The sequence below is a fragment of the Amphibalanus amphitrite genome, unplaced genomic scaffold (genome assembly GCF_019059575.1).
Source record: "Amphibalanus amphitrite isolate SeventyFive unplaced genomic scaffold, NRLGWU_Aamphi_draft 000241F_arrow, whole genome shotgun sequence".
Taxonomy (NCBI): Eukaryota; Metazoa; Arthropoda; class Thecostraca; order Balanomorpha; family Balanidae; genus Amphibalanus; species Amphibalanus amphitrite.
This window is the reverse complement of record NW_024881736.1, coordinates 1-14,052: the sequence shown is the minus strand read 5'-3', so window position 1 is coordinate 14,052 and position 14,052 is coordinate 1. Positions and strand designations below refer to the sequence as shown.

At 51.0% G+C, this 14,052-nt stretch overlaps 1 protein-coding gene across 2 annotated transcripts in view; it reads left to right on the top strand.

The window, feature by feature from the left end:
* The window catches only part of LOC122386135 (protein crumbs-like), a 70,850-nt gene extending 60,605 nt beyond the window's left edge, over positions 1–10,245 (top strand). For both annotated transcript variants that reach the window (XM_043375019.1, XM_043375020.1), the window contains one exon: positions 9,036–10,245. In XM_043375019.1, the coding sequence (XP_043230954.1) occupies positions 9,036–9,104 (69 nt within the window). In that variant the 3' untranslated portion in view covers positions 9,105–10,245. The remainder of the gene's footprint in view (positions 1–9,035) is intronic.
* Positions 10,246–14,052: the final 3,807 nt, after the last annotated feature.

Genomic DNA, 14,052 nt, shown 5'->3' with positions numbered 1-14,052 from the left:
TATCGCTCGTACCAGACGACACTCGACTGCCATAATCGGTGACATTGTAGCGCTGCTGAAGAGAGACTACCGCGCGCCGCTGATCTCTGAAGTTTTCGAATGGGTCCTCCGGTCCTCCATCTCACCGCCTGGCATGTAAAGTTTTCTGTCCAGTAAGGTCCAAGTACCGATCACAAAAGGGATGGAAGCAGCTCACTTTGAACTTCGGTCCATCTGTGTGGCTGGTTCAACCGCCGGGGGCACTATAGTGGGGTGTCTGACGTATGTAAACGTTCAATGGGTGCCAACGTCTGCCGTTGGATTAAGACCTAGCCAATGGCTTATTAAGTCTTACGTTTCCATGCAGACATCGGCACGTGGCAATGTAACGATTATCCTATCTTGATTTGAGTTAATTGCTATTCTTAGGGATTCTATAAGTCATTCAGCGGCTGAAGACGTTTCTTGTCCTTCCCTGCAACCCTGTTTCCAATTATACCACTGCAGTGCACACTGCACATGTCATGTGATTTATGGTTGCAAATCACTTGCAAATGACGCTCGGCAACCAGCGGAATATACTATGCATGACTGCCGTATTCAAATATGGCTACCGAATGCAATCTGCAATTAATCTTTACCGGAATACAGTTACAAGTGACATTTAGTTTTCTTACATTTATTATTGGAACACCCAATTATCATATATCTGGTAACTCGCCTTCAGTTACAGGCCCGGTAGTTATGTAAGGGTGAACTGACGCGGGCACTTGCCAAACCAGCAACCCTGAGACAATATCATTTTCCACCGGTGCAAACTGTATTAAATATGTCGTCTTTATAGGCTGGGATAAGATTGATATATGCTCTTAAAAAAAAGTTGTCAGCGCACATGTCGAGCTAAACATAGCGCGAGTTTCAGCTAATGGATGTCCTGTCGGCATTGCGATGAGCATACATAGATCAAGGCACCTGTCTGAACACAGATAAAAGCCATCGGATCGAATAATGCAGCAGTACTAGGGCATGCATACATAATGCAGCGGCATGTCGATCGTTCAATACGGCATGCTGATGCTCATTGGTTAATCAAGGGTGGCCTTCTTTGGCCTAATTACCACTCCTACTGCTCTCATGGTCATTAATCCTGTAAACGTGCAAAAACCACTGGCGAGTGCTCCCGGCGTCGGCACGGCAACGTAGCACAGCACTTTGAAAATATCGCTCCATGATTTTCGAAGCTTCTCAGGGCTACCGGAGGCGGAATTAGTTCAAAGTTACGCAGATATAATTTTATGTCATCACTTCCTCCATTTTACTTCGCTAGTTTCCGTCTTCGATGGGCTTTTGCCAAAGTCCTATAGGGCTATAAATAACACAAATGGCGCATAAGTCACATGGAGGTCGGCCTTCCGTTGGCAATTATTGGTTCCAGCGTACCATTCGTTATCCCCGCAATGTGCGGATCTTTTGCTGGGGGCCATGACGGCGATGGCGGTACAGATGCCGAGCTCAGTGCGGCGTCTGGACCTCACAACGCTCGTCTGTTTCCGTTGTCGCCGTCGGCGCTGCGTCTCGCTGATAGCTCCAGATGTGCCCTGCCGACGCGTTCGCTCTCAGCTCTGCGCCGTCGCGTCGCAGTGAGGACGGCCGCTGTCAGTGACAGCTCGGCCCCTGAGGGGCGTCTCCTGCCGTGGACCCTCCCAGCCCCGCCCTCCGTTCCGCCGCGCCGCCAGAGCGGCCGGCACGTGCGTGCGGGGAGGTCGGCCGACCGGCGGCGTTCTCACGGTCTGTGTTGGCGGTGCGTGCCGCAGCCATGCCCGGCACGCTGCCATTGATTCTGACCGCCTTCTTGACGCCGCCGACCGGATCCCGTCCATTGATCGCGCCACTGGACGTGGGAGCGGTCGGTCGGCCGGTGCCGCCCCGCCAGGTCAGACCGGGCCGCTGCACCGGGGTCAATGAGGACGTTCCAGGCGGACCCCGAACCCCTGACTTGCCGTGAGCCGTGGGCGATTGTTGACGGCCCCCGCCCCTGAACGGCCGGGGTGAGTGTTGACGCACCCCCAGCCGCGGCGGCAGCGGGGAGCGTGTGCAGGGAATTCGGTCACCGACCAGGTAACCGGGTGCGTGCGTGGTACGGTGCTGCTGTTGGGAGCTAGCTCTTCTGGGAGTCTGAGGGCTCCAACCAGCGCCACGTCTCGCCCGGACCAGCCAACTTGGCTGCACGGCCAATTTCAACTTGGTGAAGCCTGTGAGAACTTTTTGATTTCCTCTTGAGCGGCCTATTCATACGAAATTATTCAAAGGGGATAGTCGTGTGGATGGTGCGTCCCCATAAAATATTTTCTGACTGATGCTTACTGGCACTTATTGATGCGACCATCATATCCCCTTTGTCATATCAAAGAACATAAAGATGCTAGCGCTAGAGCCTTCTTGAATTCCAACTCCATTCGACACACTGCTTCAGTGAATGGCGGTCTATAATTCATTCGATAACAACGCTGAACGAAATTGTCCGGCACGCCAGCGATGTCTGTTCGCCGCGCCACTTTCCTTTCCAGCACGTTCTGTGTGAACAGTTATCTACACTCTCCAGCGAATTGCAGCTCTGTTACTGAATTAGCGGGCGGAGTAGCAGCGCTCTCTTAACGAACACATTCTTTTCTCGACTCTTTTGGGACGCTATCTAGCCATTCATTTAATTAGCTCAGTTCATTCTGCGCCGGTCCTGGCGGCTGCGCGTTGGTGTTCGGTGTGTGGCGGCTACACTGTGACCAGGGCTGGGAAAAATGCTGAATCTGCTACATACCAGATATTACGAGAAACTCTTTATTTGCTACATTGCCACAAATGTTCCTCACATCATTTCTGCTAGAGAAAATGATTTTACAAGTAATCAAAATTCTGGAGAGAGCTTTCCACTTTCATTTTCTATCTATTCTCAAATTGAGCTTTGAATGTTTTTATTTAGTTCAGTAGGCGGAACTATGGTCAAGCGTACCCATTTTCGGGAACGCATTTTCGTTCCCATGTTTGGGAACGATAAACCCAAATATGGGAACGCCATGTAGGAATTATTTAAAACAAGAAAAAGAACCGTTAAATGACGTCCAAAAAATATAAAACGATCGTGAACCGCCTGATATTTGTCTCAATATTGTTGGGAAAGAGTTTGATATTGTAAGGCCCATCGTAGTTTCAAATCGTTCCCCTATTTCTAAAGCAGTCCATCATCCGGGCCGCGAACCCAAATTTGGGAACGCTCTCGTACACTGGCGCTGCAAGCGTTCCTTATTATGGGAACGGCGTACCCAAAATTGGGAACGATTTCACCGACGCCTTTCAGGGGCTCTTTTCATTAACAAGCATCATGTCCAACGCCGCAAATTATTGTTAAGCAACAATCATCAGATGACGTTTCCGGCAAGACCGTCGCATGTTTCGCCCGGTCTTCTGCGCTTTTATTCCCGTCGATCTCGCAGCGGGCACGCCCCCCTCTGCAGGATTACGTAATTCACAACGCTCAGCGATGTTCAACAAGGTCTTCCATACCTATATCCACCGTCCGCGCCGAGGGTGGAGACATGTCAAGCACCTGTCTGTTTATCACCGATAGTTGACGAGCACAAGGAAGTATCCAAAAATGGGAACGCTGAATATGTTACACCCTCAAAACACCTAGTCCCATGGAAAATCTAGTTTTTTCCTTTCTTAATGAGTGTAATTGGCAAAAGGCCTGGTAGGATGGGCACGAGGAATGATCGAAATCAGCATAAAAATTATAAATAAGCCACACAGAGCGACCTATATAAGAGAAATTTCCCCAAAACGATCATGCTTAGAAACACGGAAGACAAAAACCACGCTCATGACGCTCCTTATAAAACAATGCTAAACAGCTAGCATCCAAATAAAATATGTCTTTCCGGGTTGATAAAATACAGCTGAATAATTTTAAACCACTGAAACTGAGTTTACAACAGTAGTTCGGTAAAATCACTGACGTTCCACGCGGTCGTGCGCCCCGAGACCAAAAGTCAACAATATTACCTCGGGACTGTCCGCGTGTTCGCTTGCATATGTCAGCATCTGGTGTCGCTAGTATGAAACTTCATAACCAGGCGAAAATTATTATACTTGACCTCAAAATGTAAAAAACGCTTCATTTTCCTTTAAATTGCATGTTAAATGTAGTATAACCCATGTTTTCACCATTCCGTCATTTCAAAAAAATCATTAAAAATATCATTCGACGGTCAATTTCCTTGTTCAACGGTCAGATTAAAGATAATTTTATAGAGACTCAGTAGATACTTAAATTAGCGTGCACTTTTTTGAGACGTGATGCACTAATGAGTTTTAGTGGGCGAACGGCCGAAAAATTACCTTCCGTTCCCGTAAATGGGAACGCCCGTTCCCATATTTGGGAACTCCGTTCCCAAAAATGGGAACGTTCCTATATTTGGGTACTCATGACCATAGTTCCACCTACTGAGTTGGCTGTACAAACAAAAACAGATACAGTGTCTTGCGTATGCCCCTGCGAATGTTCTTTTTCTTATTTTTTACTCTTTGTAGGTACTCACTACTCAGGTTTAGAAAAAGCATACAAATATCAAAATAAGGTGCTGTAGGGCTTTCTCAGGGCAAGTTCCAGCACCACCTGAGAGCACCAGAGAGCTCCAGTGAGCCCTAGAATTTTCCTATCAGCATTTCAGCAACTTCAGGATTCAGATGGTATCAGCCTACTCAGGCAGAAAGTATTTGAAAGAAATCAGGTTGATTTGGCTGCTCAGTCTGGTCCACAATTTACACTCATTGTGCATGCCGAACCCGCTGTACAAAAATTGCCAGTTGCCACCAAACAAGGTTTAGAGTTAATACAATAATTGAACATGTAAAGAAGTAAATAAGAAATTCTTTTCTGGGCGTTTCTTGATCAATATTTCAATCAGATCTCACCTTCTACGCAAATTCGATCATAGGTATCTCCCTATATCTTCACACATCTTGCTTTGCGTGCTGGGCGGCTACCTTGCTCTTTAACTGTGTACTGCACGCCGCTTTAGGGACAGTTGTCATTGCAACACTTGAAATTAGGCCTGGAATATCCCACTTTCCTAAAATAGCTGCAAAATAAAAGCTAAAATAGCTGAAATAATTCAAAAACACCCATAAACACTCATCAAACTCAACTGAACTATCCACGCGAAACGACAACTAGAATTGTCTCTAATGCGCCAGAATTTATTTATTTATTTATTTATTTATTTGACATCGTAGGCTCATTCCACAAAAATGGCTATTCCTGAACCAGGGTCGCAATATAAAATGATGGGTGTCGTGGGAAAAACATACGCACGCACGCACACAGACAGACATTCGTTCGCAGTCACTCTCTCACAAACGTGTCGTCATGAAGCATTGCTAACGGTCAGCCGCCTGTTGTCGCAACAAGTGCCGGCGCAACTCTGCCTTGAACGCGCGCAGGTTCAGGTCACACATCGCCGGTGGTAGGCTATTAAAAGCTGTCACGGCGGTAAAGAGGAATCGTCTCCTCCCGGACTCCGATTTGATTCTTGGCACATGTAGCATATCTATCTGTCTTGTGGCTCGCTGATGTACGTCACGTCTATGCACTATTCTACTCGCGATTGACTCGGGCTGCGCAGTGACCAGCATACGTTTCAATAGGGTCAGCACATGATATGAGTACATGTTACGCGCGGACAGCCATCCCAGGTCACGCAGGACGTCACTAACATGATCAAACTTCCGACGCCCCGATATCACACGGGCTGAGAAATTCAGCAGCTTTTGCAGACGTGCGAGCTGAGTGGTATTGCAGGAGCCGTACACACTGATACAATAGCGGATGAGCGAAATGACTAGACTTTGGACTAGGGTGGTGAGCGTCGAATGTGGTAAAATATGTCTAGAGTGACTCAATCCGATTAAAATACCTGTGCAGCGCCGGACGACATCATCGGTATGGGCGGCAAACGACATACATTGGTCAAATACGACACCCAGATTCCGCACCGCGGGAGAGCCGGGGACAATGGCGCCCATAAAGTTGATGCTGACTGTTGGAAGCTGCCGGAGATTTTGACGAGTGCCGAGAACAATGAGCTGAGTTTTCTGAGCGTTGATTTTCATACCATTTTTGCCAAACCAGTTCGAGAGCAGTGACAAATTTCGTTCCATGGATCCGATCAGGGCGCCAATGTCTCCGGGCCTCCCGCCCACGAGAACCTGAGTGTCGTCCGCGTACTGCACGATGCTCGCGTCATCAACGAATAGCGACATATCATTAGCATAGATGCTGTACAAGAGCGGTCCGAGCGATGTCCCCTGATAGGTGCCGATCGGGTTCGGCAGCGCCGCCGACAGAGTTCAAGAGCCAGAGTGGCTCTCAGCTACCACCTGCTGCTGGTGGTCGGCCAAATAACTCTCAAACCAGCGCGTGTCGACATTGTACAGTTCGAGTTTACGTAAAAGTCCGGCGTGCGGTACGACGTCAAAGCATTTGGACAGATCTAAAAGACACAAAAGTGTGATTTCCTTACGGTCCATAGCCTCAAACACTCGGTCTGTAACATCTAAAAGTGCGGTGTCGGTAGAATGGTTCGTCCTAAAACCGTGCTGACTAGACGAGAATAAATGATGACAGGTGAAATAGGTAAAAAGCTGCTCGTAAACGACGCGTTCAGTGATTTTGGCGATGGTGGGAAGGATTGATAGGGGGCGGAAGTTGGTTACGTCTGTGGATTTGGGTGATTTCTGGATGGGATGGATCAAGGCTAATTTCCATGAGCTAGGGACGCTGTGACTGGTGATGCTGGAATTGACGATGTGGGTGATGACGGGATAGATGGAGCCAAAACACTGTTTGATAAAACGCATACATAGTCCGTCAGCGCCACACGATGTACTGCTGGCCATCCTACCAACGATACACGACAGTTGTTCCGGTGTAACGGGTGCCACCTGGAAACGGCCGGTGGAAACGCGCGGCAGCCGCACCGCCAGCTCGGGCCCCGCGGAGTCCACCTGTCGGGCCGTGGCGGTCCCAATACTGGCGAAGTACTGGTTAACTGCGTCCGTGTCAGCGTCCGGTGAAGGTTTGGTCGTCCGCTTCCCCGCGATGACCGGCCGGACACTGCGCCACAAGGAGCTCGGCCCGCTCTCCCGCACGCGCCGGTCGATCTCCTCTCGCGTGTCACGGCGGACGGCCGACCTAACCTGCCTGCCGAACCTGCCTGCAGAAACAATGCATCAACAAAATACACAAACAGTAATGACGTAATTTGCATTTTTTGACAAGATTTCTTGATAAAACTTACAGAAAATGTTAATTAATTCCTTTAAACTCTAATTTGGTTCAAATAAGTATGATTTTAACAATAAAATACATTTAAAACTGAATAAAATTGTGTATGACGTCATCAAAAAGAATTAAAGACGTTGCAGGACACTGTATCATAAAAGATGGCTTTTTAGAGATGTCATGGGCAGAATGAGTTGATTCTTTTCGTATTTTTATTGATCATTGAACAATGCCCTTTTGAAAACAATTTGTTTTGTTTCGTAAATATGTCATTTGAATATTTTACAAATAATGAAACTCCTTTTAGCAATATTCATAAGAAAGATAGCGCATAAAAAGGCGTAGCAGATACCTTTTGTTACACGACTCAGAGTATGAAGAATTAGTGATGCTACAATGGAAACTGCTACAAAGAGCCGCCAGATTAGTCATAAAATGGAGCACAAAGCTGACGTTTTGAACTTGTGTTAGTCTTACAGATGTTTTGTTCTTATTCGCCGACGAGATCACTGGCTGGTGGTACCTCTATTTTAAAAAATGTGCGAATTTCGATGTTTTTATTGTATTTTTCTTTATGATGTACGAAAGAGAGAAATGTTGATTTTGCTACAATTGATGGACCAATAAAGCGATATCTGCTACCTACTGGGGTATGAAAGTATGAGAGATTTCCCAGCCCTGAGTCTGTGACTGCCTGGTGTATGGCGGCTGGCTGGGGCGGGGGCGGGGGCGGGGGCGGCCGCAGGTGGGTTGCCGCCGCCGCCGGGACGTGACCCGACTCCTGCTCCGCTCCGGCACTATATCGACGGTGGTGTGATGAGCTGTAGAGCGACCACAAACGGACGGACGCGGCAGCTGGCTACCGCGGCCCGCCGCCGAGAGGGGGTGGTGGCTGGGTCTTCAATTGCGATAGTGCGTAGGCTAATTGGATTGTTGTCAAGTTAATTGATCAAAATACGGGATTAGTAGTGGATCCAGCTGAAATTATTCGCTACGTGCTGGACTTGTTTTACACATTAATTCCCTCCTGTAGACGATTGCTGTTTATCGGGGTTAAGGGTCCCACGGTTCGGCGCTGCTCAGGTCGAGTGTACGGACAGGGTGGCGGCTTCGGCTCGTTAGTGCTGCCCCCTCCTCTCCTCTCCTCTCCTCTCCTCTCCTCGCCTCGCCTCTCCTCTCCTCTCCTCTCCTCTCCTCTCCTCTCCTCTCCTCTCCTCTCCTCTCCTCTCCCCCTCCCCTCCTCTCCTCTCCTCCCCTCTCCCCAGTCGCCGCCAGCACAGCTCTATCAGTCGAGCTGAGGCGCCGGCACTGGCGGTCGAAGTGCGCTCAGTACCGTGTCAGGAAAACGGCGAGAGTCGCAGCTGCCGGGCGGCGGCGGCGGTGGCGGCTGGTTACTCGGGTGGTCCTGTTACTGGTGTTGGTCCCGTTGGCTGTTCCGTGCGTAGTTTACCATACAGCACATACGCATTGCTCGAAGTTATTGAACGACCTGTAGGGGAAATGGCAAAAAAGGCAAAGAATAGCTTCTGCCGTTTGAAATCGCTCGCTGGAACTTTGGCTGTTTTTCCATCGGTCAATCATGTTTTTGATTTGTAGAAAAAAAAATCGTTTAAATATTTCGACTTCACTTCTCCGTATACAGTTCATAAAATATCGCATTCCCACTAGGTACTTACCTCGGTAATTTACCAGCGCTGACTATTTGTCTTGTGCCCCGCAGGAGATGTTTAACCCGCGCGTCGAGATGGGTAACATGAAGAAGCCGCCGCCCGAGGAGCGACTCATCTGACGTGCCACTCCCCTAGAGGCGGAGGACACCCCTCCACGGGCAGCCTCGCTGGAGGCACAGTAGCCATGGCAGCTTCCGAACGGGCTACCTCTCGGGTGGCGTCCGTTCAGCAGCTTCAGACTCGGGACGCGCCCGGCCAGCAGTCTCAAAGACAAGCGGCGTCAAAGACTGTATCGGTAGCGCCACTCTACAGCTGACAGTTGTCTGCGTTCGCTGGCGCCTGGGCCCGAACCTCCCCCTGAGAGGGGGCGCTCTGACCCGTGACGGCGGCCCCGTGACCCGACCTGGGTCAACCCGCGCCGGCCAGACAGGCTGCATTCCAGGTTGTCGTCCGTTGTGATAGTGACGTTTTCGAGTGAGTGATGGAGTGAGTGAGAGGGTGAGTTGTTGGGCAGGTGAGCGACACAGGGCCTTACCGCAGATAGTGTGTCGCTCGCGTCTGAACTGTACGGAGGGTAACCTCCGCCGACAAACATTTTATTTCCGGCGACCCTGCCGTGTGAGCGTTGTGACATTGTGACTGTGGGTGATCTTATTTGACCACATGTGACCTTATTTGATAGAGCGACGGCTGGGTGAGGCCAGCTCGGGGGCTCGGGAGAGGGGACCAACTGTTGGAATGTTCTGAGGACCAATGCGAGTGCCAGCGCTGTTTTTACTCTGGGTGGGTCGATCTGAGGGACTGAGGGGAAGGGACAGAGCCGACGAACCCTGTATGCATTCCAAGAGACTGTGTGTGCCAACGGTCCGTCCTTTTCATAATAGTGCTCGGTGCGTGCGGAGTAGGTCACCGGCTGGATTATGCGCGAAACGCGGTGAATTTAGGCGCTGCTCCACTTGTTTTGGCTGCTTTTGCGGCCGGCTGGAGGTAGAATCATGGTTTGGGCAGGGCACGGACGGCCTCCCGACGGGACAGCGATCCCGTGTGACCAGTATGGAGCCGCGGCCGGTCGGCGGGCGGCGCCGGCTGGCGGCCCGCCCCCTCATTTCCGTCCATTGCGTGTCAGTGTCAGTGTCAGCGGTGGCACCGTGACCCTCTCAGTGCCGGTATCTGTCCGACATACGCCTCTCACATTCCCACTGCGAGCGGCTCCCGTTTTATACCGACTGGCGAGCTACAATATATAAAACATGTACTGTGCGACGCGTGTTTCCGATGGAGGCTGTGAGTGTGCTGATGGTATCGATGAGTGGTAGGCAAGTTAGGTACATGTGACATTTCCATCCAAGACCAACTCTAAATGCATGAAACGTCATTGATGTGTTGCAGCTAACAACGGCTTCTTCATCGAGGATGATAATATGCTAAAAAGCCTGTGAGGCATGTTATCCAAAACAATCTGTTGTTTATATTTATATTTTATTATATTTAGAATATTTTCTGATAAAAGCGTATTCCGGAAACGTCACATCCAATGTCTTTGGGGCATGCATTTTGCGCAAGATTTTAGGATACGATGAAGGCGTAGCCGGATCTTCAAGTTCGCCCCGGGACAAGATCACTTTAATCTCAACCAATATGACATTAAATGACAGCAATCCATTTTCCGATTTCATACCGTGTACGCACACCCATTTTCAGTCTACTCACTTACGGGCGATTCTATTCTCCTTACGAAGCGATAGAATGTGCAGATGAACTGCGCAATTTTGCCTTGCTCGTCCCACCACCCTTGATATCCGTTCCATCGACATTTTGTCGACGTCGGCCGCGTATCCGCTCGTTCAGCGATGTCATCTCTGTCACTGACATTCGCGCCTTCTCACCCGATCTCGGCGGCGAGATCTGGTTTTTCCCGCTCCCCCTCGCCTCCCTCCCTCCACCGTGCCTCTCGGTCTGCCGGGGTGGGGCGGGTGTGTCGCGGCCGCCGCGGTGCGGTCGGCCTAATACGCCTCCTCTGTCGCCCGACACCGGCCCAGTCCCCGGAGGGCGGCGACAATAGGGGCCGGGTGGCGCCACGCCGAAATGCGCCGACAGGAAGCGACCGGCGCGCTCCCATAGAGCGACCTAAACAGAGGACAATGCCGCGGACGGCCGAGAGATAACCGGGCCGGCCGAGAACGCACCCCAAAAGGAAGACAGTGTTTATAGTCGAGTGTGCAGCGAATCCAGGAACGGAGCGAAAAAGATAGGACGATAGGGCTGTCGGGTGAAACGGAAAGTAATTAGCTCGAGATTGCAGTCCACTTACTTTAAGAGGCTGTGCAATTAATTTAATTATCCATGTCTTCATGTTGGCCTGGTCATTTCCGCTACACGGGTTTATAACTGCGGGTCGGCTGTCCTCGTTAAAGGCAACTGCAGCCGCAGCGGCCGCCGCCCGAGGGCTACTGCATGAATCATGTTAATCGTACGGTCACTGAGCACGGATCTGGGTGCTGCCCCGAGCCCGCCGCAATCTACCGAACATCAGAGCAGGCGCGCAGGGAATTGCTACGGATGCCTGCGCGGTCGATACTCTGACGTGGCATCAGTTATCGCTCACCTATACTTCAGCTGAGCTACACATCGTCACAGCGATGGTGCAACGCGATATTATGCGTGTGACGCTTTGTGCGCTCGCCGTCCGCGGCCTGGTTCTATGTTCATTGAGTGGGGACCTTTTGTCCTTCAGTCGTGTTGCGGAGTCACGCAAACACACAGTCGCCGCCCCGGCACGGTTGCATGCGTGACATGCCTCGCGCGGTGCCTGCTTACACCGAGCATGCCTGCGTGTGACCACATCGGCCGTCACACACAGGTAGGTATCCGACACGCCTGCGCCCGACCTGTCACATCTGTCACGGACGTCAGACATCCGTCACCGGTGGCGGGTGGCGGGTCACGCCAGTCTGATAGAGGCCGTACGAACGCCGCCGCCCCACCCGGCCCGCGGCACGGCACATACCTCTGACCCAGTGACTGGCTGCGGCCTACCGGCGACAGAGCGCGTGCGGGCATTAATATCGACCGCACCTGGCCGTCCCGGTATTGCCAGAGATTGGGATCTGAAATAGAACTCGCCGCATAAACCAGACGGAACCGGATTTGACCAGATCAGTTCGACGAAAGCCGGGCGAAATCTGATCGTCTGACACCAGATGAAATGCTGAAATGAATTACTTCTTATTGAATGTTGGATTTGGCTGACCCGGTCGCCCGGCCCTGGCAGTGTGGTGACTGGTGATGCAATGCTAAGCAGCAAATCATTTCAGCTATTTGACATTGATGGCAACTGATTGTTGTCATAAGAAAAGTAAATATCCAGTGCTGCATGCAGCTATAGACAGCACGTCATTTTTGCGCCATTGCATTGTGCCATTGATTCATCAGTCAATACCTCACCAGCGCAGACACAATGGCACTCCGGGGATGGAGAATGGAGCTACGGATGGCGGCAGTGCCGTATATAAATAACACCGGATGACAGCGCTCTGGTGATATGTAACGTATAGCGCCAGCGGCGGCAAGGAGAGGCGGCGTATGTACCTATATGTGAACTGAAGATGATAAAGTCTGTGCCGTATGCGGGGCATGGTGACGTCAATGTGCAAACAAGGCAACATTGTTCTCACCAGCTCAGTTTGTGACAAACATGCCATCATCGCTGTGCGTGGCGTTATAATGACAGGCAATCTATTAAGCGACGTCTGTGGTGTCGAAATTGACATAAGTTGAAAGTAAACCACACACATAGTAAGTGCAGGTACCTACCACTTACCAGACATCACTTCAGCTGTATGTGTATCTTTTAGGGGAAAATTATCGCCGATGCCAGGTTGCTGACCAGGTAGAGGTAGACGTAGAGGCAGGGAGCTCAGCCTGAGTAGGTTAGGTAGTGAAAAGACCAGATTACAGTGGGAAGAAGATAGCCGGAGCGTCGGATACAGCAGCGGGTCGGAGTGAGGGGCAGAAAAAGAGGCAGCGGGAGGGAGCGCGCTAGAGTAGCGAACAGAGCGGGCAGCGGTGTGGAAGAGAGCCGGGCGCCGTGAGGAGTGGACGCAGCTAGAAGCAGAGAGCCGGAGTGCTGGACAGAGTGGTCGGCACCGGGAGGAGAAGCCGGCCGCGGCACCGGGAGGAGGCGGCCGCGGCACCGGCGGCCGGTAAATGGTGATTGGCTGTCTGCCGGTCGGCAGGAGGCGCTGATGGACGATATACGGTGAGCCGGTGGCGACTGGCGAGCGACGCGTGCCGGGTGAGCCCGATCGGACCGCGCGTATAGCCGCACCGGATCGTACCCGTGTATGCTGTATATGTACCGCCGCGTACATACCCGTGTACAGCCGCTGTGTGCCCGATCGGACCGCGCGTATAGCCGCACCGGATCGTACCCATGCACTGCACATTGCACAGCCTCCGCGTGGAAAGATTCGGCCCCGTCTTTGGCCACTCTATAAATGAGTAGATCAAACTGTTCCTATCGGAGGCTAACTGAGTGGATCGGGCCCATGTGCTGATGACACAGGATAATTTGAAGCTTCTAACCAGGCGCTGGGTAAATTATTATTTCTTGCCTTTTAGTAGGTATCATAGAAACAAATATATGTGTATGTGGCTAAATTATGCGAATTCAGGCCACGGCTTGGGCTCAGATGAGATTGCGTCGTGGCTAAACATGAATAGTTAATATTGTTATGCCTTTTGTTGACCACCGCCTAAACATTACACGCGTTTCGCGTCCCGACCTTTTTGTGCTGAGTAATTTCGGCGTTTGCATTATATATACCCGCCTCTTCTAGCTTGTATAGCTACTTCTTTAGCGTTTTTATTCACACGGTGACATTTTCCATCGCGGCGGCAGAATGCAGGAGCTCAGAGCGGCGGCGTTTACACAGGCCAATTTGGCTACATGTCTCACTTGAATGATAGCTGTGCCGCAGTGCCCCTGCTGTCCTGCGGGATAGTATACCCAGCGCGGCGAGTTCACAGAGCGGCAGGCCGGGCCGAGCAATCAACTTGCTGCCATCG